Source organism: Tupaia chinensis, unplaced genomic scaffold (assembly GCF_000334495.1).
Source record: "Tupaia chinensis unplaced genomic scaffold, TupChi_1.0 Scaffold000682_1, whole genome shotgun sequence".
Classification (NCBI taxonomy): domain Eukaryota; kingdom Metazoa; phylum Chordata; class Mammalia; order Scandentia; family Tupaiidae; genus Tupaia; species Tupaia belangeri.
Window position 1 is genome coordinate 1,225,264 of NW_006160205.1, and position 25,322 is coordinate 1,250,585.

The window sequence follows — 25,322 nt, forward strand, 5'->3', positions numbered from 1 at the left end:
TCATTTCCTGTCTACCCTCCTATCTGTCTGCCTCTTCATAAAGACAGAAACAAAAAATTAATAAATAGAATTAAGATACTGGGTTCAGCCAGCAGCATACTGGTTAAGGCGGCTGGATCCCATGTGGCTGGCCACATGGTTCAAATCCCAGACCCAGCAGCTTGATAAACTCTCCAGGCCTATGCATGCATGTGAGCAAAATCCCAAAGGGAGGGAAAAGTGAAGGAGAAAAGATTGCAGCATGACCATCTCTCTATGGAAGGTGCTTTCTCTCTCTCTGTCTCTGTTTGGTGAGCACATGAGCCTTCTGGCAAATAACAAGAAAATGGAAGATGCTCTTAGAAGAGGAGGAAATGTCAGCTGGACAGGCAGAACCATCAGCTGTCTGGGCCATTGTATTTACTTCATACTTCTACACAGTTACCAAATGGTTGAATTCTTGACACATAAGAAACAATGAAAGGTAGCTCTTAAATAAGAACTGACAAGTTTGCATGCAGAGAAAAACAATTAGTGGAATCAGCAGATGGTGTAATGGCTACAACGCTGGACTCTCACAAAGTCGATCATGGTTTGAGTCCCAGACCCAGCAGCTTAAACTCATGCAGGTGCATGTGCATGCATGCCCAAAATCCCAAGAGGAGAATAGAGAAGGGATTGTGGTGTGGTGGTCATCCCATCCTGGGGGTGATTTCTGGCTTTCTATCTCTGTCTCTCCAGGGAGTGCATGTGCTCTATAGTAAAAATAGCTCTTAAAAATAAAAAAAAAGAAGGCATTAGTACATAAATCACTGTGGAGGAGGCATCAACAGTAAAGATTTATCATGTACTTCTGACCAGCCATTGAATGGATGTTGGTTTGTTTTTGTTTGGGGGGAGGGATTGTAGTAGGGTTTTAGTGATAACCTAAAGTCCCAAATTTATCCCTTGTTACAAACACATTTCTCATAAGAGCATGCAATAAATAGGAAGACTTCATATTTTTCCAAAAAGAGCTTATTGACCCCATTGCATTTGCAAGTCCCATGAGCTAGGATTTTGGATTTTTATCTCACTTACTGAAAAAGCCATAATGTCTGTCATACAGAACATGACCATCCATCTATATAAAGAAAAAGAAAATATATTCAAAATTAGGGATTTTATTGAAAATATCTAATAACCAGACTCAGCAACTCATAAGAAGCATCACCAGCGATAAGCACCCAAACAGGTGCCTGCGAGCACAGGGTCAGTCCCGGCTGTGTAAATCCATGCAGGGAACACTTTACTGCAAGTTCTAACAGGAAGTCATTAGATCAGCCCTGGGAGTTAGCGATCCGGCCACAGAGGAAACTTGGGTGAGATGACATCCTTTTAGATGGGCAGACTTTGGTCCTGTACATTTCCTGATACCCAGAACTTTACCTAAACTTTTCCAACAGTATTCAAAATATTCACTCCTTACATTTAAGAGGTGATGTTTTATCTGCATAAGGTTTTGAGATCACATCTGAAAAACAGTAATTGTCATTCCCTGAGACATTTGGTGACCCAGGGAGGCCCTTCCAGCTTAATGGGTTGTCGAGGTCTGTCTGATAGGTAACATTTGCATTTGGAAAGCAATCTGTCCAACCACTTATTTCTGAAAGCATTACCTCTATATGTTGCAAGAAATAGAACTCCAAAATTCATTATTTTAGAACAATTTTTTTTTAATCTTCTTCAATACATTCTACCTACCCAAGCCTAGTATCACCAAATATAATCCTCTAAAAGAGGGTTTCTCAATCCCGTGCTATTGATGTTTGGGTCCAAATAATTCTCTGTTGTGAGGACTGTTGTAGGATGATCAGGAGCTTCCCTGATGAGTTGAGTGTGATAACTAGAAGTGTCTCAGGCATCACCAAATGTCCTGTGGGGGTGGGAAATGGTGTAAAATGTTCATATGTTGAAAACTACTAGCTTGGGCCCAGAAGATGATGTGATGGTTACGTCACTGGACTCCCACATGGCTGACCACAATTTGAGTCCCAGATCTGGAGGCTTGAAATTCACACTAGGCGCATATGCATGTGTGCCCAAAATCAAGAGAGGGGAATACAGGATAAGGGATTACAGAGTGACCATCCCCCTCGGGGCATGAATTCTTGCTTTCTGTCTTTATGTCTTTCTCTGTCTCTCCGGGTGAGTGCATGCACCCTATAGCAAAACTCCCTTTTGAAAAAAAGAAAGAAAGCCACAAGCTTAAGTAAAATTAAAAGGATTTGTAGTTCTACCTGGCTAATAAAATTGCTGCTTTTTAAACTTTTTAATCTGAGGTAGAACTGTGAATTACTCTTTTCTTCTTTTCTCCTTTTCTTTTTTTTCCTTTTTGTTTTTGTCCAGGACAGCTGACAACATGTTGTCAAGCCATTGGGGATGGGACTCAAAGCACAGTCTGCCACGTGGGATCTGGCTTTCTGTGCATAGGGCTTAACTACTGAGCTATGGGACTGGCCCAAGTGTGACCCTTTAAAAGGAAGAAGCAGTAAATCAGTAACAGTGATCTTGTTCTGCTTCGGGTAGTAGAGGGAATCACCCCCCATGATTCATTGTTTGATGTATCGTCATCCACGACTATCCCAGATTTAGTCATTTCCAGATGAATTTGCAGTTAAATTATTAACCTGTAAGTACTATTCAGAAGTCAGGTCTCTGCCGACGTCTGCCCTTGCTAGTGTTAAACTTGGGGTGACACCTCTCAGTTCATCATGATTGAAGAAGATAGTTTGCTACTGTCTGCTGAGGCTTTCGCTGGGTCGCTGGGTTTTTGGTGACCCAGGGAGCTCCCCCTCATGCATAGCAGGTGCACACTCCACAGCATTCTTGTACGTGCTGAGGCACATTCCTTCTTTTCTGAGTACCCCAGACAGAAGGGAGCTTGCTGACATGTGTCTGCCTGGGGCACGTCTGTGACCCGCCCCTCCCTTCTCAACCTGTGACCTCCATGATACACGAACAGTGAGCAGATTTCCTACCTAGAGGGTGTATCAGGAAACCACCGGTGAAGTCAACAGAAATAGAACCAGGTTTTTACAGAGCCTGAAACTCACAGAATTGGAAGCCTGGGTGACACAGATAGGGCAACAGAATAACTCAGCTGTTTTTCATCAGTGGAAAGACCGACGTGGGATCCAGGCAGCTGTTTCCAGTTCTGTGTCTGCTATGAAGTGGCTGTCCTCTGTGTGTTAAAATGAGAGGGGCTGACTGACAGTCATTTTGTAACAAACATAACTAGCTTTATCAGTTACCGAGTATGTATTCTAAGCTAGGCAGTGAGCTAAGTGGTTCACACACATAATCTTGCTGAACCTTTCCAACAACCCTCTGAGGCAGGCAGTCATTGGTCCCATTTTACAGATGATGAAATTAAGGCCCAGGAAAGGTTAAGCAAGTTGTACTATATTGCAAATACAGTACAATTATAAATGGCAAAACCTGAAGGCAATCCAGGCTAGTCTGAGTTGGTTCAGGTGGCCCACAGTGGAGGGACCCTGTCCATTATTTATCAACAAGAACAGCACCTTGGGGCCCAGCCTGTGGCCTGGTGGTTAAGGGAACAGGATCCCACATGGCTGACTGCATGCTGTGAGCCCTGGACCTGTGTCTTGATCATACCAGGTGTGTGTACATGCATGCCCAAAATCCCAAGAGGAGAAGGGATTGCAGCATGGCCATCCACCCTAGAGGGAGTATGATTTCTCACTTTTTCTGTCTCTCTCCAGCAAACACATGAGCCCTAGAGCAAAACTAAAAAATTCTAACTATATATGATTTATGTTACTTCTCTTTTCCTATTTTATTTATCTGTTTATTTACTTTTACAGGCTCAGTTAACCCCAGGCATTACTTATCTATTGCTATCCATTTTTTTTCTTCTACCAAAGGGCACAGCTAATTGTCCTAGATAAGCACAGAAGAGAAAGACATCTAGGACACCTAATTTATATTTTATTTTCATCTTAGAACTATTTCCCTTTTGTCACTAGCAACCTACATTCTGAAGACAAAACTTCAGATAGCTTCTAGTAAGTGCTACATAAACAGCAATAAATAATGATTCATGATTGTTATGTTTGTATAACGACCATATTAGAAAAATTCCAACTCTGTACTCTTAACTGTGCTACAAGGCAAATCTCTTCTTTAAAAAAAAGCTATAAGAATAGGAACTTTGGATTATACAAAATATTATTTGCTGTTTTAATATGAAAACGATAAGTGCATTTGAGTGTACTTATAGGGGCATTTTTTAATAGTCCTACCTTATAGGACACCATGCCCTATAATAGTCCCATTCTAGACGGACACCACTGTTTGCCAAATAAGAAAATGCGAGGTATACTTTGCTTCCTTCTACCTTCCTCTGAATTTTGATCTCTTTCACAAATTCAGAAGGTTTTCTTTGCAGCACTTCTTCATCTTTCAGGTTATTCTCAGTATTCCTTATTATGTGTATGGCAGGCTGTTTCTTTAATGCCCCTGGTCAGGTCACCTAGGGGATATTTCTTTGACCAGTTTCCTCTTCCATAGGCCTCAAACTCCTTGTGATTTCTGACTAGAGGGAGTTATTTGTTCCTTAAGGGAAAATTGGCAAAAGAGAAGGGAATGAATCCTGTTCAGCTGCCAGCTGTGTGCCAGGTGCTAACCTGGGGGTGCTCTGCAAGAGCAGTCTTTCAGGAAGTGAATTCACTTCGCCTCAGCTTCATTTTCAGAGCTTTATCCTGGCTTTCTGAGACCTAGGATACAAAAATAATTAAAACATGGGACCAGCAGTTGGCGTAATGGCTATGTTGCTGGACTCCCATGTAGTAAACCACAGTTTGAGTCCCAGACCCGGTGGCTTAAACTCTCGCCGGACGCATGTGCGTGCATGCCCAAGATCCTGAGAAGAGAATGGAGAAGGGATGGTGGCGTGGCCGTCCCACCTTGGGGATGATTTCTCACTTTCTGTCTCTCTGTCTCTCTCTTTCTGGCGAGCGCACATGCTTTTTTAGAGCAAAAACCTCTAAAAAATAGTAATAATAATTAAAACACACAATAGAATGATGATTTCAGAGATTTAAGAAGAAAAAAACTTATCTATATCCAGTTGCCAACTTGATCAAACCCCACTAAAATTAGAAATATTTTTCTAGCAACTTCAAACATGGATAAGAATCACAATGATAATAATGATAGGAAATTCCCAGATGGTCGGAAGGTACAAATCTCATGTTGGTTTAAAATAATCCCACTTATATTTATTTTATACACACTTTCAGTATTTTAATTTTGAGAAATAAATTCAGAAGGGTACCAAGAATATGACAACACCTGCAAAACCTCTTAATTTGGCTTTTACTAATATTTTGCTGTATTTACTTCATCTTTTTTATTTTTTAAAGAATTAATTTTATTTATTATTATCATTTGTGTGTGTGTATATGATATGTATATATATATATATATATTAATTTGACTGGTGAGAGACAGAGAGAGAGAGAGACAGATGGGGAAAGTGAGAAAACAAAGAAGCAAGTCACCGAGTCCAGGACTCGAACCACATTTGGCCATGTGGGAGTCCAGTGCTTTAGCCACCATGCCACCTGCTTTCCCCTTTTTATAAGTAGCTTTACTGGTACTGTTCGAGTTTTCTGTACCGCTTACCACTTGTGTATTTTATCTTCAGACCCCAGTGGCAACTACTATTATGAATTTTTTATGTCATGCCAGTCATTATTTAACATTTCTGTGGGGAAAAGCATGGCTCTGCCTTTCAGACTTAAAACCGTAGTTTTGCTCCCATTAGTTCTTATGCAAACCCACTTGTTATTTCAAATTCTCTAACTATTGGGCCGAAGCCCTGCACCTTCTAAGTAGGGTTTTTGCTTGCAGCGAGCATGTTTGCTCTCTGCTCAGAAGCACTGCTGAATGGAGTCAAAAGCACTAGGATTTCACATTTGTAAGTGATAAGAGGGGGAGGGGGTGGCTTTCAGAGATCGTATTTCAAGTCCAGCCCTGGTTTGGAGGTGTGTGGGAATGGACGCAAAGGAAAAGGAAAACACAGCTGAGCCGCATTGTAACTCTTCCTGTAGAACCTGTTCAGGTCCAGAGTGAGTAAACCTGGGCAGAAATGTCTCCCTGAAGCAGCCTCCGGTGAAATCCATGCCTGGATTCAAAGCTGCTTACTTCCCAGGAAGTATTGTCGGATTCCAAACTGCCACCCTCTACCCCCCCCCCCCCATTTAAAAAGATCTCTCTTGTGGGAAAGTCTGCAAGCGAGGACTTTGCTCTCCTCTCCCTAATGGGAGGAAGGAGTAGAACTGGGAGGTGTCAACCTGATAGAGTTGCTGATGTCAGTGGTGTGTCAGCCCCGTGGGAGGCTCAGTTTGTGAAATTGAGTTACACCTAAGTGTCTTATGAAACTCGGTTCAGAACGCACCAGAGCTGCCATCTGGGAAGGGGGAGGTCGAAAGAACCCTGGGCTTTTCCTTCATGTTTCTGTCCCATTTTTGGAACCTCTGGATTTAAAGAAATGAAAGCTTCAAGCCTACGGACATTTTAGGAAATCGGTAGGTAGTTGTATACTTCCACTAATTCCCCTTTGAACCAGAGTGAGTGTTGTGGTTACAGACAGCTGCGTGTTCAGACCGCGCAGGGCTGTGTTCCTACTGTGTGCTGGTTCACTTTGGTGTGTTTGAGTTTGGGGGTCCAGTCTGAGCACTTTAATCTCACGGCTGCATATGCACAGGAACCTTCAGCTCATTCTGCTGTTTCTCATGAGGTTTACATGTTTGTAAAAAGTTTTGGTTCCTGTACTTCAGGAAATGGTTTTGCTGATAGTCCGTTCAGAGAAGTGACTATTACGTCGGCAATTAAAAGTGCTCTTTCTACGCTTCTTTGAGCATAATTTAAGAATCTAGCCAAAATCTTAATGGCATGAAATTGTTACTGTTATTTCCCTACTCGTCAAGACTAAAGATAGAGAAGAGAGATTTGACTGCGAAGTCCAGCTTGGGAGGACAAACTAAGACTCAGGCTACTCTAAAACTAGTAGAAAGGGTTGGAAATGAGCCAAGAAAATACTGCAAGGAATGAGTGCTTTTTACCCAATTACGTGGTTTTTCAAATGCATATTTCTAGTAAAGCTTGTTTCCCCCACCCAACTGGCAAATGCCATTGCATGCAGCAGTAGATTAGGAGTGAAAATATAGAGGTTGGATCCTATTTACAGAAATGGGGCTCTCTGGCTCCAAAACTCAGAGGGCAGCTCCAACCTTCCTGCTACCCTTAACCCTACCCCAATTCCTGGTGTGAGGTTTCTGTGGCATTTAAAAGAACTCTTCCGTCACTGAGAATCAACCCCATCTGGGGGTTCCGTTTTGCTTTCACTTTGCATTCTTTTGAAGTTTAATCTCTCATCTTTTTGAAGCGTACCTTTGAATATCTTTCCATTTAAATATGAAATCAACATCTTTGAGCACAAGGCTCTTGCTTACTGGAATCTGCAGATTTCCTTTTATACCGTTGAGTCAGAGGAAAAAGAGCATGCTTATTCCTCTACAGATGCTTCATTTTACTGATCAAAGGAGATTTATTGAGGTGAAGCTTAGCTGGTAAAGATGACTGTCAGCCGATGGAATCAATGGTTTTAGGTTGTGGATTTGTAAAAAGACTGAATCACAGAGCCGTTCTTAACTCATCAATGTATGTTCTTGGGAACTCAAAATCATTGGATTACTACTAAGTTGATTAATTAGTGAAAAATAAAAATAAAGCTTTGTGGCTTTTCTTTTTAAATAGTTATTCCAATGGAAACAGCTGGAGAATTTATATTTCCGTGAGAAAAAATTTGCAGTTGAAGTTCACGATCCACGAAGGTAAGGATCAAAGCCTTTGAAAGGTTCCAGTCACTGTATGAATAATACTGCTGTGGACATTCATGTTTAAAATTGTATGTGAACATATGCTTTTATGTCTCTTGGGGCTATACTAGGAGGGGAATTGCTGGCCCAAATGGTAACCCATTGAAGATCTGCCTGACTGCCCAAGTGCCGGGCCATTTTACATTCCTGCCAGCTGTGTATGTGGTTTTTGCTTCTCCACATCCTCACAACACTTATTTTAAGTTGTGCGTGTATGTGTGCATGTGTGTGTGTGTTTTATATCCTGGAGGCAGGAAGTACTCTCTCCTGGGTTTTTGATCTGCAGTTCTCTCATGCTGAAGGATGGCTCAGCATCTTTTCATAGACTCACTGACCATCTGTATCCCTTCTTTAAAGAAGTGTCAATTCAGATCCTTTGCTCGCTTTTAATGTTGGTGTTCCTGGTTATGTCAAAAACACACAAACTAAAACAGTGGCCAAGCTGTCAACAGCAATTGAGGTCAGGATGTAGACTCTTCGAGCTTTTAAAAGAAACACTTGGTCAGTTCTCAGTGGTTGCTTTTCAGTCCCATTCAGTGTTTATGGATGTTTGGAGGTCAGAGGGATGGAAGGAACAGCTGTGACAAAAAGATGACCCAGAGAGATTAGATTCCTATAAAGAACATGAGTCCCCTCTCCCCTGCTACCCACCACACACAGTCTGTCGGCCTCCAACCCTTCCTGCTTGCGCCCCTCCTCTTTCTCTGTCTCTCTCTTTCTCTCACTTTCCTGCTCTCACCTCCCCCCCCCACACACACACCTTCTTTTTTTCTGATGCACAAACAACACTTTGGACCGTTTTTTGGACTTGCGTTTTTCAGCCAACATCTCTATGTTCTTCCTCTGATCATTTTGAGCCAGCCAACTCTACCTTGACCTGAGATGCTCTTTCACCTTGTGGCCAGCGCTGACCTCATAGGTCCTGCTTGCTATGTCTTTACAACATCTCTTCCACCCATGATGGCTCCATCCTGACGGTTTCTAACTAAATGTTTTCGTACAGCCTCTGTTCGACTAATTCTTTACCCACTTTCGAGTGTGCGTGTACATGGTTTTTCATATGCCAATTGATACAGGAAGAGATGACCTAGGCCTGATTAATTTTGTCATATAAGGAGAAAATCAGAAACTTGGCCCCCATCAGCTAAAGAATGTGCACAGCAGGAAGACAGTGAAGAGGGAGAGGCTTTGTTAGGACACCGTTCACTGGGTGCACTTTGTTTTGTGCTGGGCCAGAGGCAAATAACTCAAGTGCTTTCCTTAATCTTCCAGGATTTCAGTGTCAAGAAGAACCTTTGGGCAAAGTGGTCTCTTTGTACAAACGTGGTATGCGAACTCTTCGCTCATCAAGTCCATCTGGGTAATGGCAATTAGTCAACATCAGTTTTACTTAGACCGGAAGCAAAGCAAAGTAAGTAACTAGCTTTTCTTTTTCTAAACTTTATTTATTTATTTATTTATATTTGACCAAAGAGGGACAGAGTGAGAGAGAAAGGGAAAGTGAGAAAGCAAGCCGCCAGGTCCAGGACTTGAACCATAGTCAGCCATGTGGGGAGTCCAGCACCCTTAACCACTGTGCCACCTGCCAGCCCCAGTAACTAGCTTTTCTATGGGGACAAATCTGTCTTTTTTTTTGCTTTCTGTTCAGAAAATAGCTCCCTGAGAAACGATGCAACCACATGCATTTCTGTTCTTTGGATTGTTGTTTTGTTTTACCTTTTAACTTGACTACTAATCATTTCCATTTTTTTAGATATTTGAAAGATGGGCAATATATAAGCTGACTGAAAAGTTATAAGATTGGCCAACTTTTTAGTATGCCTATATGTATAAAGTGGTGATGTTGAGGACCAGCATTTAGCGTAATAGCTATGTTGCTGGACTCCCATGTAGTCCACTGCGGTTTGAGTCCCGGACCTGATGGCTTAGACTCACACTGGGCACGTGTGCGTGCAGGGCCCAGGTCCCAATTATGTAGAATGTGATACATAATATATTGATGGACCACTTCATTGACTAACGTAAAATTAAAATAATTTAGACTGACTTTATCACAACTCACTTGTTTATCTCAAGATAGTCATTGTATATGTGGAAAACCAAAAAAAAAAAAAAAAGAAGCAACCTCTAAATAAATAAATAAATAAAGTGATGATGTTGTTGGTGACTTTTTTTTGGGGGGGGGGGGATTTTTGCTATAGGGCGTATGTGCTCGCCAGAGAGACACAAAGTAAGAAATCACTCAACAGGGAGGATGGCCATGCCACAATCCCTTCTCTTCCATTCTCCTCTCAGGATTTTGGGCATACACACACACGTGCCTGGTGTGAGTTTTAAGCCAGCAGGTCTGGGAACTGAACTTTGGTCGACAACGTGGGAGTCCAGCAACATAGCCATTACACCATCTGCTAGTCCCAATGGTGACATTTTAAAGCGATGGCTTGTGAACCATAACATTAGAGAGAATTGTGTATAGTTGTTATAACACTTCAGTGCAAAGCTTGTTTTTCTTTTATCTTTTCTGAAGATTGTTATTTTAATATTAAAATTCTAAGTTGTCCTCTGTTGACATTTTTATTTATAGTAACTTGATCATTTATTAATTTGAGATGTGTTTAATTGAGTTAATTCCATTTAAATGTCATTGATCTTTTAGGCAAAAATTCCTTCTGCCAGGAGTTTAGACGATATTGCAATGGATTTGACAGAGACAGGAACACAAAGGGTCTCCAAACTGGTGACATTGGAGGCAAAAAGTCAGTTCATCATGGCAAGCAATGGCAGTTTAATCTCCTCAGGTAACACTGAGACCGGATGTGCCTGCTACCTTTATCTTGTTTAGTGTTTTGTTTTGTCATAAACCACTTCCAAATGCGTTTTTAACCCATTAATTAAGGAATAAGTGTATCAACACCTACATATGCAGCAGTTTTGAATAAAAGTTTAAAGTCATTTTTAAAAAAAAAATTTTCATTGCCAGTGGGCATATGAGCCCCCCAGAAAGTGAGGGTGACTGAGCGCACACTCCCCAGGGTGTGTGGTCATGCTGTAGTCCTTTTCCTCGGTTTCTCCATTTGATTAGGATTTGGGCATGCATGCACACACACCCAGTGTGTTTTTTAAGGTGCTACCAAAGCCAGAAATCGAACCATGGTTAGCCATGTGGGATCCAGCTTTCTTTGCATAGCACTTAACCACTGCACTACAGGGTTGGCCCTGATAACTACTCTCATGCTATAGGTAACAATAGATGTAAAGATCGTCCCTCGGTGTGACTCGAGAGTATATTTTTCCCCCATAAATTCTATCACTTCTTCCCTCATTAGTTTTTGATGGAGGTAATTGTCTAAGTCTCTATGTAATATAAAAATGTTATACAAACATAATTTTAAGCAGTTTAATCTCCTCAGGTAACACTGAGACCGGATGTGCCTGCTACCTTTATCTTGTTTAGTGTTTTGTTTTGTCATAAACCACTTCCAAATGCGTTTTTAACCCATTAATTAAGGAATAAGTGTATCAACACCTACATATGCAGCAGTTTTGAATAAAAGTTTAAAGTCATTTTAAAAAAAAAAATTTTCATTGCCAGTGGGCATATGAGCCCCCCAGAAAGTGAGGGTGACTGAGCGCACACTCCCCAGGGTGTGTGGTCATGCTGTAGTCCTTTTCCTCGGTTTCTCCATTTGATTAGGATTTGGGCATGCATGCACACACACCCAGTGTGTTTTTTAAGGTGCTACCAAAGCCAGAAATCGAACCATGGTTAGCCATGTGGGATCCAGCTTTCTTTGCATAGCACTTAACCACTGCACTACAGGGTTGGCCCTGATAACTACTCTCATGCTATAGGTAACAATAGATGTAAAGATCGTCCCTCGGTGTGACTCGAGAGTATATTTTTCCCCCATAAATTCTATCACTTCTTCCCTCATTAGTTTTTGATGGAGGTAATTGTCTAAGTCTCTATGTAATATAAAAATGTTATACAAACATAATTTTAAGCATACACCCCACCCCGCCCCCCGAAATCACTGCCCCTAAGCTCTTCTTCAGTAGAAATTCTAGAAACTCTTTTCACTACCTCTGTGTAACTTTACTAAAATGATTTTTCCCAACTCAACCCATCGTCCACTTGTGATCTGAAGCATGACCTTCTTTGCACAGAACACGCCTTTGCCTTGCTTGCTAAAGGAACATTCTGAAACAACCATCTCAACTGTCTTACCTTCTCTCCTGCTCAGAAGAACGAAATTTTTCTTTGGGTGTGTCTAAAGCGTTACGCATTTTATCATTGTCTCCAAAATGACTGAGCCAATGTGCAAAAGGCACATTTTATTACCAGGCTCTGTGTGGTGCCCAGAAGCATGAGAAAATGTTCTCCAATTTCCTTTTATTATGTTTTGAAACAAGGAGTAAAGAAATAAACGACCATTTAATAGCAGGGTTGGCTTTAAAATCCTTTGTTCTTTAGAAAGGAAGGAAGCATGCCTTGTATAAACCTCTCTTACCCCACCTCCATCCCCCCACCCCCCAGGTTCTCAAGACTCAGAAGTTAGTGAGGAACAGAAGAGAGAGAAAATCCTCGAACTCAAGAAGAAGGAAAAGCTGTTGCAGGAAAAACTCCTGAAAAAAGTCGAGGAGCTTAAGAAGATTTGTTTGCGGGAGGCTGTGAGTGTCTTTTGCTTTTCTGGGCTCCTCACATCATGTTTGACAGCTCCGGCTGGTGTCAGTTATCCATCCACTTTTGATTCTATCCTGTTTTCCAGGAGATCACTGGCAAAATGCCAAAGGGGTATCCACTGAACATAGGCGAGAAGCCTCCTCAGGTAAGAAGGCGTGTAGGGCCTGCGTACAAGCTGTAGGGACTGCGTTCAAGTTAGATGACAGCTCGCTGCCTAGCGAAGAGGTAGGAGCGCCGGCCCTGAGCCTCCTGGTCCCTGTGAGACAGGACAGCTGCTGTGGAGTGTAGCAGGCTTGAACCATGCAGTCGGCCGCCCATGTGGGCCTCCAGGACTTTAAACACCATGCAACCAACTGGGCCATTTCTTATTACTTTACTCCCCAAATCATAGCAAGCATGAAATGAACCTCAGGTATTTTTATATTGAGAAAGTATTGTAAGAATTAAGAACGCCAGCATTTGAGTCTTTCATTTTAGAACTAAATAGCCTTTGGCCAATAGTTGAACCTCTCTAAAGTCTGTTAGGTCTCAGCTTTCTCATTTGCAGATGGAGATATGGGGGTTATGATTGAATTTCTGTCTGTGGGATGCAATGAGTATTAAATGAGATACATGTACAAAACTCAGCCATAATGAAAAGATGCATTAGCCAATGTAGAATGTACTTTCTCATTTCCATGTGATCAGCCAATATGGTTGTGCCAGGTTTCTTGTAGAAATTTAGCCATTTTAGGGACCGGCAGTTGGCATAATGGCTATGTCTCTGGACTCTCATGTAGTTGACCGCAGTTTGAGTCCCGGACCTGGTGGCTTTATTTATTTATTTATTTATTTATTTATTTATTTATTTATTTTTATAGCCACCAGATTCAGGACTTGAACCCTGGTTGGCCATGTGGGAGTGTCCAGCGCCTTAATCACCATGCCGCCTGCTGGTCCCCAACCTGGTGGCTTTAAATTCACACCAGGAGCATGTGCGTGTGTGCCCAAGATCCTGAGAGGAGAATGGAGGAGAAGGGATTGTGGCATGGCCATCCCCCCTGGGGGGTGATTTCTTACTTTCTCTGTCTCTCTCTGTCTTTCTGGCAAGTGCACAGGCCCGATAACAAAACCTCTCCAAAAAACTAAATAAATAAAATACATTTAGTTATTTTAGCTTTAGAAAATGATAGCTCTTTCCATCATTGATACAATGAACATTACTACCTACTGAGTGCTCACTCTGAACCCAGCTCTGAGCCTAACTGTACCCATGTATTATCTCATTTCATCTCAGCCCACTTTTATAAAGTAAGAGGTACCTCATTTTACAAGTGAAAAAAGGCCCAAGGCATTAAAATATTAAGCAGTGTATCCAGGATCATGTAACCAGGAAGCACCAGGAAGAGGACTCAAACCCAAACGTATCTGTCCCTAAAGCTTTGCATATGAATGTATGTACCTTCATGAGTCTTGGGTTAAGAATCTCTTCTTGAAAACTATAATCTCCACCCAACTAACTGAGTGAATGAAAGGCCATTCATTCCCTTGAAAAGGGAAGCACTTTGGACTAATGAGGAGTTCACGTTAAGATGGGCAAGTGATGTCTTGTTTTCTTGGAAAACGTTTGAGGACATCTATGCAGTAGAATTTGGGAAGATTTTATGCTCAAAGAGCACTTTGTATTTATTACCCAGTGCATGAGACAGTGACTAGATGTGTCCATAAAAATAAAACCGTATCATTGTACAAATACAGGATCCTGCCCTGCAAGACCTGGAAAGCAATTTCCTAATACAGCAAAAGCTGGTTGAAGCTGCAAAGAAACTTGCCAGTGAGCCAGACCTTTGTAAAACCGTGAAGAAGAAACGAAAGCAAGATTACACCGATGCAGTGAAAAAGCTTCAAGAGATTGAAAACGCCATCAACGAATACCGAATTAGATGTGGAAAGAAACCCAGTCAGAAGGTGACCGTTAACTTACCAGGTTAGTTAATACGTACTTGTTTTTTTTTTTTTAGTCCAGTAGTCTATAGTCTTGATAGCTTGTTGCTTTTCTAAGCCCATTCACTTAGTGAGAAACAGAAGAAGAAACCTAAATTTCTTAAGATAAAAATGGCTGGAACTTAAGTCTTACTAGTATAGAAACTTGATTGTCAGTGATATTTTACTGTTGTAATACTATTCTATTATTACATCACTTTAATTTTCAGTATGAAAATTTCGTGGTAATATCAATTCATGAGATAGATTCAGCTTTCACTTGACTGGTGTCCTTACAAGAAACACTTTGAGGTGTTTAGGGTGTTAAAGGAGCTAGGCCTTACCCAGTAGTTTCTGAAATACTTTTAATTCAGCAGACTGTGCATTTTCTTTTCTTCTCTCTCTTTTTTATTTTTTCTTTCTTTTTATCTTTTTTTTTTTCCTTAAGTTTTTTTCATAGAGCCCTTATGTTTGCCAGAGAGAGGGAAAGTGAGAAATCATTCCCCAGGGAGTGGAGATGGTCCCACCACAATCCCTTCTCCTCTCAGGATTTTGGGCATGCATGCACACATGCCCAGCATGATTTTCAAACCTTAGGTCTGGGACTCAAGCCCACAGTCAGCCATGTGGGTTCGGTGCCTTAACCTCCATGCCATCTCCTGTCCCCAGACTTTATTTTCTTAAGAACTTCTGTGTGTGGACAGAGAACGCAGTTAAAGGAAGATATTTATGGAAGCTATTTAAAGACAGGAATATATTGTCATGATACAATGTGAAATGCAGAAAGTACACCGATGCAGTGAAAAAGCTTCAAGAGATTGAAAACGCCATCAACGAATACCGAATTAGATGTGGAAAGAAACCCAGTCAGAAGGTGACCGTTAACTTACCAGGTTAGTTAATACGTACTTGTTTTTTTTTTTTTAGTCCAGTAGTCTATAGTCTTGATAGCTTGTTGCTTTTCTAAGCCCATTCACTTAGTGAGAAACAGAAGAAGAAACCTAAATTTCTTAAGATAAAAATGGCTGGAACTTAAGTCTTACTAGTATAGAAACTTGATTGTCAGTGATATTTTACTGTTGTAATACTATTCTATTATTACATCACTTTAATTTTCAGTATGAAAATTTCGTGGTAATATCAATTCATGAGATAGATTCAGCTTTCACTTGACTGGTGTCCTTACAAGAAACACTTTGAGGTGTTTAGGGTGTTAAAGGAGCTAGGCCTTACCCAGTAGTTTCTGAAATACTTTTAATTCAGCAGACTGTGCATTTTCTTTTCTTCTCTCTCTTTTTTATTTTTTCTTTCTTTTTATCTTTTTTTTTTTCCTTAAGTTTTTTTCATAGAGCCCTTATGTTTGCCAGAGAGAGGGAAAGTGAGAAATCATTCCCCAGGGAGTGGAGATGGTCCCACCACAATCCCTTCTCCTCTCAGGATTTTGGGCATGCATGCACACATGCCCAGCATGATTTTCAAACCTTAGGTCTGGGACTCAAGCCCACAGTCAGCCATGTGGGTTCGGTGCCTTAACCTCCATGCCATCTCCTGTCCCCAGACTTTATTTTCTTAAGAACTTCTGTGTGTGGACAGAGAACGCAGTTAAAGGAAGATATTTATGGAAGCTATTTAAAGACAGGAATATATTGTCATGATACAATGTGAAATGCAGAAAGATGAGATACAACATTGTAGCCACAGCGTAATCTCAACTTTGTATAAACATGCACACACAAAGACTGCTTGGGAAATGTTTCAAAATACTCATAGTTGTGGAATTTCAGTAACTAAATAGTCTCTGTGTGTGTCTATGACTTAAATATTCAAAAAAAAAAAAAAGTAAAATGATAAATCTCATTGAGGTCGACTTCAAGTCCAATTCGTTTTATGTATATATCACCATAGCTTTTTTTTTACCTTGATCATGTTTCTTTGATTCCAGACAATATTTTTCTTCCCATTTTAACATCTGTGAAAGTGCGAGAGTCCCTATGGTCGATGGTGCGTTACACAGTTATAACTGGCAGCACTTTTTTTTTCTTTCCTGGCACGTAGAATATTTACACATCTTAGATTTGATGAAATATGGGCATGGCATTTAGAATATACACCGGTTTCAGACATGTAATTTATAAAGTAGAGATACGGCTTTCGGAAATTGAACATACAGACGGAAAGGCACAAGTGTGAGTCGACTACAGCTGGAGAATTTAAGGCGGCTGTGACTCTGGTTGTAAAACCCAGTTGGCCTTGGCACCGGGCGCCATCTGGACCTACAGAGATGGGAGGTTGGCCTCGCACCTACCTCCCGTGGCCATTTGTTATGGCCTATTCATCCTCTAACTATGCAAGAATCAAGTGTTCCCCCTCACACTGACGGACATTTGGGCAGCAGATGGTGCCAGTGGTGGCGCATGTATCGGACAGATCTGTTTTGTTAGGAGTGCCAACAGCTGACTGTACTGGCACTGCACCGTCAGGCCCCACCGTGCGCCTAATTAAGAGATAGTCCGCTTGGCTCTGCCAGAGACAAACATTCGATGTCGAATGCAGAGATGCCCTTCACAATGGCATCGAGGTGTATATCTGCCTAAACCTCAGGGCTGAATAACAGAATGGTTTGCCAAAACCGATCAACACATCTGACCTGTCTCTTTATTATTAATAAATACATTATTGAACACCTAATGGGCACCAGTAATCGTCAGAGCATTATGGTCATTTCTAACCAGAAGCTATGTATAGGTACCAAAGGGAACAAGTATCGCTATTGGGTTGTCAGGAAAGTCATGATGCGTTTTGACATAGAAAACTATGTCAGGACTATTCCAGACAACCTAATTAATATTTACTGAGCATCTGTCATATGCCAGGAACTGGGCTTTGCCCCCATTATTTTAATGGCTGATCTCAGTGCTAGGTTATAGGTACTATCGTTATTCCCATTTTAGAGTAGAATCAAGTAAAACTTAGAGAGATTAAGTAATTTACACAAAGTCTCATAGCCAATTAATAGCAAAACTAAGATGCAAAGCCAGCTCTGCCTAACTCAGTGGTTCACAACCGGGGCAAGCATAAGGACATTTGGCATTGTCGGCAGACATTTCTGGTTGACAAAACTGAGGGAGATCAAGGTGCTTCTGACATCTAGTCATTAGAGACTTGGAACCCTGCTATGTCCAGAGCAGCCCTCCCAAGTCAAGAATTACCCAATGCAGGCTGTCAGTGTGCCACTGTGGAGAACCCTTGGTCTAATTGAAAAGCCCATACACCATGAAGTGCCTGTACTCTACGAAACAAGAAGAGGTTAAAAGTTGTATTCACAGGGGGACCAGCAGTTAGCGTAATGGCTATGTCGCTGGATTCCCACATAGTCGACCGCGGTTCAAGTCCCGGACCCGGTGGCTTAAACTCAAGCCGGGCACATGTGTGTGCATGCCCAAGATCCCAAGAGGAGAATGGAGGAGAAGGAATTGCGGCATGGCCATCACCCCTGCGGGGTGATTTCTTGCTTTCTATCTCTCTGTATCTCTCTGTCTGTCTGGCGAGCGCATGTGCCCTCTAGCACAAACCTCTCAAAAAAAAAAAAAAAGTTGTACTCACAGGGACCAGCAGATGGTCTATTGGTTACGTTGCTAGATTTGAACTGCTAGACCACAGTTCGAGTCCCAGACCCAGCAGCTTAAAACTCACACTGGGTACACATGCATGCGTGCCCAAAATCCTGAGAGGAGACTGAAGGATGAAGGGATTGTGGTGTGGTCATTCCCTCTGGGGGGGTGATTTCTAGCTTTCTGTTTCTCTGTCTCTCTGTCTCTCTATCCAGCAAGGACACATGGCCTATAAACAAACAAACAAACAAAAGTGGAACTCACAGTAAATTCAAATGTATTCTATGTAATGACATTCATGAACAGAATGGCATTTCTTTCCCTGCCTTTTTGGTGGTAAGCACTAAATGAACAATGTTTTCTTCCAGTGTAGAGGAAACACAGGAAATTGGTTTAAACCCAAAACTTGCTTAAAGTATTTTCCACTTTATTAAGAATCTCAAGTGATAGTTTTATAACAGGTAACATGTTTGCTCTTCAGTAGTAAATGAGTCAGTCATTATTCTTAATGCATTGCAATAGTTACATCTATCTGATCGAAAATAAAATGCACTGCAATGACAATTGCTTTCTTATGGGGGCCAGCAAGTGGCATGGTGGTTAAAGTGCTGGACACTCCCACATGGCCAACCATGGTTTGAGTCCCAGACATGGTAGCTTGCTTTCTCTCTCTCTCTCTCTCTCTCTCTCTCTCTTTCTCTTTCTCTTTGTGTCTCTCTCTGGTCAAATTAAAATAACATGAATGAATGAAAATTGCTTTCTTAAATCATTCTAATATATAAATGCACAACTTGACTAAAGGCAGTTTGTATTTATTTATTTGTTTGTTTGTTTTCACAGAAGACATAATCCCATCAGAGAGTAGCTCTCTCTCTGACACTCCCACCTATGATGATTGTAAGTGACTTACCCTTTTCTGATTTAAATATGTTATGTATTATAAAATATTAAAATAACCTTTTTAAGTAAAGCCTACTAGTTATTGTTGGGAAAAAAAGTAGAATAAACTAATTAGACAAAGTGATTGGGAAATGAGGATTGAAATTAACCTATACTAGGGGCGACTTAGCATTAAAAACAGCACCATCCAAATCCTATGACTTCAGGAAACTGAAGTACCATGAGAGCATGCGTCGCTCAGCCTCTCAAGAAGGATGTAGGACTTGGGACCAGCAGGTGGTGTGGTGGTTAAGGTGCTACATTCCCACAAGACTGTGTTTGGAATCCCAGACTAGGTTTATTTCTTCTTCCCTCTTTCCACACTGGGAACTTTCTTTAATATTACTTTTTAAAAATTTAATTTAGCGGGAACCAGCAGTTAGCGTAATGGCTATGTCGCTGGACTCCCACGTAGTCAACCACGGTTCACGTCCCAGACCCGGTGGCTTAAAACTCACGCCAGGCACGTGTGCGTGCGTGCCCAAGATCCTGAGAGGAGAATGGAGGAGAAGGGATTGCGGCATTACCATCCCCCCTGGAGGGTGATTTCTCGCTTTCTGTCTCTCTGTCTCTCTCTGTCTGTCTGGCGAGCGCATGTGCCCTATAGTGGAAAAAAAAATTAATTTAGCTAGAAGGCATGTGCACCCACCAGAGAGAGGGAAAGTGAGAAAGCCCCTCCCATGGGGAGTGGTCATACAGCAATCCACTTTCCTCTATCCCTGTCTCCTGCTGTGGGATTTTGGGCATGTGCATACATACACTTGATATATTTTTGAAGCCACCAGGTCCAGGACTCTATCACACAGACAGCCACGTGGGACCTAGCCCCCTTAACCACCATGCCACCATTGGCCTTAATGTACCTTTTAAGAAGCTTTAGTATCCATTCCATGAGTGATTTCTTTACTCCAAGGGGCACATACTGAATTGGCAACAGCTGGTTCATGCCCCAGAAAAGTAATAAACTCAAGAGAAATTCAGCGATTTAAAAGAAACCATCGAATAAAAATTAAATTAATAAACAAAAGAAACTTAATAATTTCATTTTTCTAGTATAAGTTTAAAAATTAGTTTTTTGAAAGTTATATACTCCTAAAAATATCTTTGGAAAACACTTTGCTCACCAGATCTTTTATTTTTCGAAGTTTTGGCAAGGTATTTATTTTCTTATTTACTTACATACTTTTAAAATAATTTGTTCCTGGGACCAGCAGTTGGCATAACGGCTATGTTGCTGGACTCCCATGTAGTCAACCGCAGTTCAAGTCCCGGACATGGTGGCTTAAACTCACGCTGGGCATGTGTGCATGCATGCCCAAGATACCGAGAGGAGAATGGAGGAGAAGGGATTGTGACGTGACCATCCCCCCTCGGGGGTAATTTCTCGCTTTCTTTCTCTCTGTCTCTCTGGCAAGTGCACACACCCTATAGCAAAAACCTCTCCAAAAAATAATAATAATTTGTTCTCTTTTATTATAGCCAATGATGCCTTCACTCTTGCTGGACAGAGATCAAGTTCAGTACCTCATTCGCCAAGAATTCTTCCCCCCAAGTCTCTTGGTATTGAGAGAATCCATTTCAGAAAGTCGTCCATCAATGAGCAGTTTGTGGACACCAGACAGTCCAGGTAAGAGGCCACATCAGCAGCAAGATTCATGCCTCGCAGTGAGGGGATCTTTCCTCCAAAGGGGTTGACACATTTTTGCTTGTTCTTATTTAGTATTATCTTGTAAAGTTAAGGATCAAAATTAATCCTGTTCAGCAAGTAGTGGTGTTTCAAAGAGGATAAAAGGATTTGGCTGGGGCCAGCCCAAAGCATGATGGTTAAGGCGGCTGAGTCCCCCAGGACAGACTGTGCAGTCGAGTCCCACACCTGGTGGCTTGAAAATCACACCAGGTGCATAGTGCATGCCCCAACTCCTGACAGGCAAGTGGAGGACAAAGGATGGTGCAGTGATCATCCCCCCTGGGGAGTGTTTTTCCACTTTCCCTTTCTGTCTCTTGCAAGAAAAAGGGTTTGGCTGTTTCCTTGGTTTTAAGTCTATTTTATTTATGTAAAGTTACAAGGACATTAATGATTATATAGATATGGGCATAGTGTCTAAAGGTCGGTTTTATAACCAGTGCTTTAAAGAAACTGTCATTAAATACCACTCTCCCAAACCAAGTAGCAGGACTGTCTTCCGACCCTAAAGACAAATATGGGAATTAAGCTCATTTTCTTAATTTGTAAGATAGATAATGCAGCTCTTTTCTCATATTTCTTAGGTAAATATTATCAGGTCAATGAGACTAGGTTTTAAAAAGATGACAGGCTAGTGGTTCCCAGATTGTGGCTGCATGGATAAGTACTTGTTAAAAATTAGAATCAGAATGAAATTACCAACTGTTTACTTTGTCTAGTTAAAATGTTTAAACAAACAGTACCAAGAATCTATGGGAAAAAATGACACTTAAGGGGCCTGAATGTGGTGTTTAAGGCACTGGATTCCACATGGTTGACCATAGTTTAAGTCTTGGAACCACAGCTTGAAAATCACTCAGGGATATATGTGTGTGTGTGTGTGTGTGTGTGTGTGTGTGTGTGTGTGTGCCCAAAGTCTGAGAGGAGAATGGAGGAGAAGGGATGGTGGCATAGCCATACCCCTGGGTGTGATTTCTCACTTTCCCTCTCTCTGTCTCTCTCTGGTAAGCACATGCACCCTATGGCAAAAAATCTCACTCCCCTTGTAAAAAAGAATGACATTTAAATATCGAAAATACATTTACTGTCATCATCATCATCACCATGAGATGAATTAACTGTATTACGCACGTCCTCTGTGCCACCCGCTATTGAAGTTTCTGTTGCCTTAGTGAATTTAATCCTCATAACAACCTCGATAGTATTACTATTATCATTGCCCCTTGTCATCCCCAAGGACCAGAGACCACGGATAACTTCTCTGAGTTCATCAACTTGCGAATGTGGGAATCAGGATATGAATGTAGATAGACTTAAAACTAAGTATACTTCAAAGCTTGTGATGTGATTTTAGTCAACATGTTATACTGCATTTCAACAAAGATAAAACTTAGTCTCAGGGCTGGCAGGTGGCATGGTGGTTAAGGGTGCAGGACGTCCACATGACTGACCACGGTTCGATTCCTCCACCTGACAGCTTACTTTCTCACTTTCTCTCTCTCTCACTCTGTCCCTCTCTGGTAAAATTAAAATAAATAAATAAAAGTTAAATAAAATATTTTTAATTTTTAAAAGAAGATAAAACTTAGTTTCAAACAGAAGATTATTCAGATCGAATAAATTTCGATTTATGAAAATATGACCTGTACTTGGGACCAGCATTTGGCCTAATGGCTATGTCGCTGGACTCCCCTGTAGTCACCCTTGGTTCAAATCCTGGACCTGGTGGCTTAAACTCACACCAGGCACACGTGTGTGTATGCCCAAGATCCTGAAAGCAGAGTGGAGAAGAAAGGATCGTGGCGTGGCCATCCCCCCTAGAGGGTGATTCTCACTTTCTGTCTCTCTGTCTCTCTCTATCTTTCCGGCAAGCGCATGTGCCCTATAGCAAAAACTACTCAAAAAAAGAAGAAAAGAAAAAGAAAAGAAAATATCACCCGTAATTTGTTACATTTCTAATTTGTGAAAACCTTATCCTGTATCAGCTCTGGTTGATGGGTTAGCATTTAGTAAAAAGAGAAAGATTTATACAACCTGAAGAGAAACCAGAATATGGATTAGCATTTAGGGATATTTGCCTGAAACAGTGGAGATCAAGGGGGAGAGCTTTGCTAGCCAATTTAATTAAAAGTAAATAACATTTGAAATTCAGGTCCTAAGTCACGCTAGCTGTGTTTCCAGTGCCCAGTAGCCCCATGTGGCTAGTGGCTGTCACAGTGGATAGCACGCACATAAATCATTGCAGAAAGTCCTATTGGCTAGTGCCAGACAAGTGTGTTTCATTATATTAAACAAAGCTGTTGCAGCAAAATGAAGAATTATAGTGGGACCATTATCACAGAAATGGTTACACTCAGATCTCCAATAGGTTAAGATGGGTTTGCTCTTTCTTTCAAGAATTATTTATTATTACTATATTAATTTTCTACAGTGCATGTACACTCACCGGGGAAAGACAGAGACAGAAAAGGGACAATGAGAATGCAAGTTGCCAGGTCTGGGTCTAGAACTGTGGTTGGCCATGTGGGAGTCTACCACCTCAACCATCATGTCACCTACTGGCCCTTGAGTTTGCCCTTTGATCCACCAGTTTCACTTCTAGTAATATTTATTATTGAATTAGCTACAGCGTGCGTGTCACAGCACTGCCTATGCTAGTGACAAATCTAAAACCTGAATGTTCAATTTCTGGGTGGTTGTTTAAATTAATTACCGTGTACCAGTTTAGTAGAATGTTACAGAGTTGTTAAAATGGCATTGTGGACAAGTAATAGGCAAAATGAAGCATTAGGCGTAACTTTTTTTTTTTAAGTGAATTTTAGGAATATACAAGAAATCTCATTTGTTATTGTTAGGAAGGATAGATGCTTACAAGTATGAGGGATCTTCACAAATTCATTGAGGATGCATCTTAAGAAACAAAAAGTTTTTGTACCAGAGTAAACTTTTACTTTAATTCTATTTTTCCACAGACTTTTTTTTTTTTAATTAAGTTTTGCTGTAAGCATATGTGCTCACCAGAGAGAGGGAAGTAAGAAATCACCCCTCCTCACACACAAGGGATGGGCATGCTACAGTCCATGGGACTTTGGGCATGCATGCATGTGTATCTGGCATGATTTTTTAAGCTGCCAGGTCCAGGTTTCAAACCACACAGTTGGTTGTGTGGGATCCAGCAGCTTTAATCCCCACACTGCCTTCTGGCCCCTCCACAAACTTTTGAAGTCCCCTCTTATATCCACTTGGGAATAAAATCTGAAAATATTGAGTATTGACTGGCTGTATTTAGAGCATTGGATTATGGACATATGAATTTTTAATTTATATTTTAAATTTGCTATAGGGCACATACACTTTCCAGGGCGGGGACTGGGAGAAAGTATGACCGCCCCCCTCCCTCCAACAGGGATGACCAAGCCAGTGGCTTCTCTTCCATTCTCCTCTCAGGATTTTGTACACAGGTACACATGCCTGGCATGTTCGTCCAACCGTTGGGTTCAAGACTCAAATCACAGTCAGCCACGTGAGACCCAGCACCTTACCACATGTTTGCCTATCCCTAAGTAAAACTCTAATGAAAGTAAATTTGAATTCAAAGACTTAGCCTCAAAGTGTTGGAAAGTGGACAAAGTGATTTAAAGACATTGCTTCCTAGTCTAGGGCCAGTCCTGGGGCCCAGATCCTTCGTGTTGCCTGTTTTTATATAGCCCGTGAGCTAAGACAGGTTTATAATTGTGAAAGGTGGGAGGGAGGGGCAAGATCAAAAGCAGTAATATCTTGAGACGTAGGAAATGATATGCAAGTTGAATGTCAATGTCCTTAAGCCCAGGTTTATTGGAACGCAGCAAGGCCTGTGCACTCACATGCTGTCTGTGCACCACAAGGGCAGGCTGGAAGCTCTGCTGCAGAGGCCATCTGACACACAGCCCAAAATATTTACTGCTAGACCCTTCATAGACAGAGGGCTTGCTGATCCCTGCCCTAGTTGCTTTTCAGTCTGCTCTATTCAGTGTACTCATTTAAAATTTTTTTTATTTATTCATTTATTTTAATGTGACCAGAGAGAGAAGGAAACAGAGAGAGCGAAAATAAGAAAGCAAGTCATCAGGTCGGGGACTCGAACCATGGTCAGCCATGTGGGGGTGTCCAGTGCCTTAACCACCACGCCACCTGCTAGTCCCCTTTTTTCTTTTAATCTTTTTTTTTTCCTTTATGTTTCTGACTCAGGGAGTCAAACCCCATGTGCTTTCTCAAAAACTCATATAGGATGGGGGCCAGCAAGTGGAGTGGTTGTTAGGACACTGGACGCCCAAACAGTCCACCATGGTTTGAGTTCTGGATCCAGTGGCTTTAAACACACCAGGCATGTGTGTGTACATGCCCAAAATCCCAAGAAGAGAATAGAGGAGAAGGGATTGCAGTCTGATCATGCCACTACCACCCCCTCTAGGAGTAATTTCTCTCTCTCTCTCTCTCTCTCTCTCTCTCTCTCTCTCTCTCTCTCACTCACACAC

General features: G+C 41.4%; 1 protein-coding gene across 1 annotated transcript in view; it reads left to right on the forward strand.

The window, feature by feature from the left end:
• Window positions 1-25,322, forward strand: part of FRMD4B (FERM domain containing 4B) — a 216,463-nt gene that overhangs the window by 177,161 nt on the left and 13,980 nt on the right. The window contains 9 exon segments of the mRNA XM_006160350.2: window positions 7,807-7,883; window positions 9,201-9,339; window positions 10,585-10,726; window positions 12,466-12,599; window positions 12,698-12,769; window positions 12,772-12,837; window positions 14,350-14,578; window positions 19,026-19,082; window positions 20,604-20,751. Of these exon segments, the coding sequence (XP_006160412.1) occupies window positions 7,807-7,883; window positions 9,201-9,339; window positions 10,585-10,726; window positions 12,466-12,599; window positions 12,698-12,769; window positions 12,772-12,837; window positions 14,350-14,578; window positions 19,026-19,082; window positions 20,604-20,751 (1,064 nt within the window).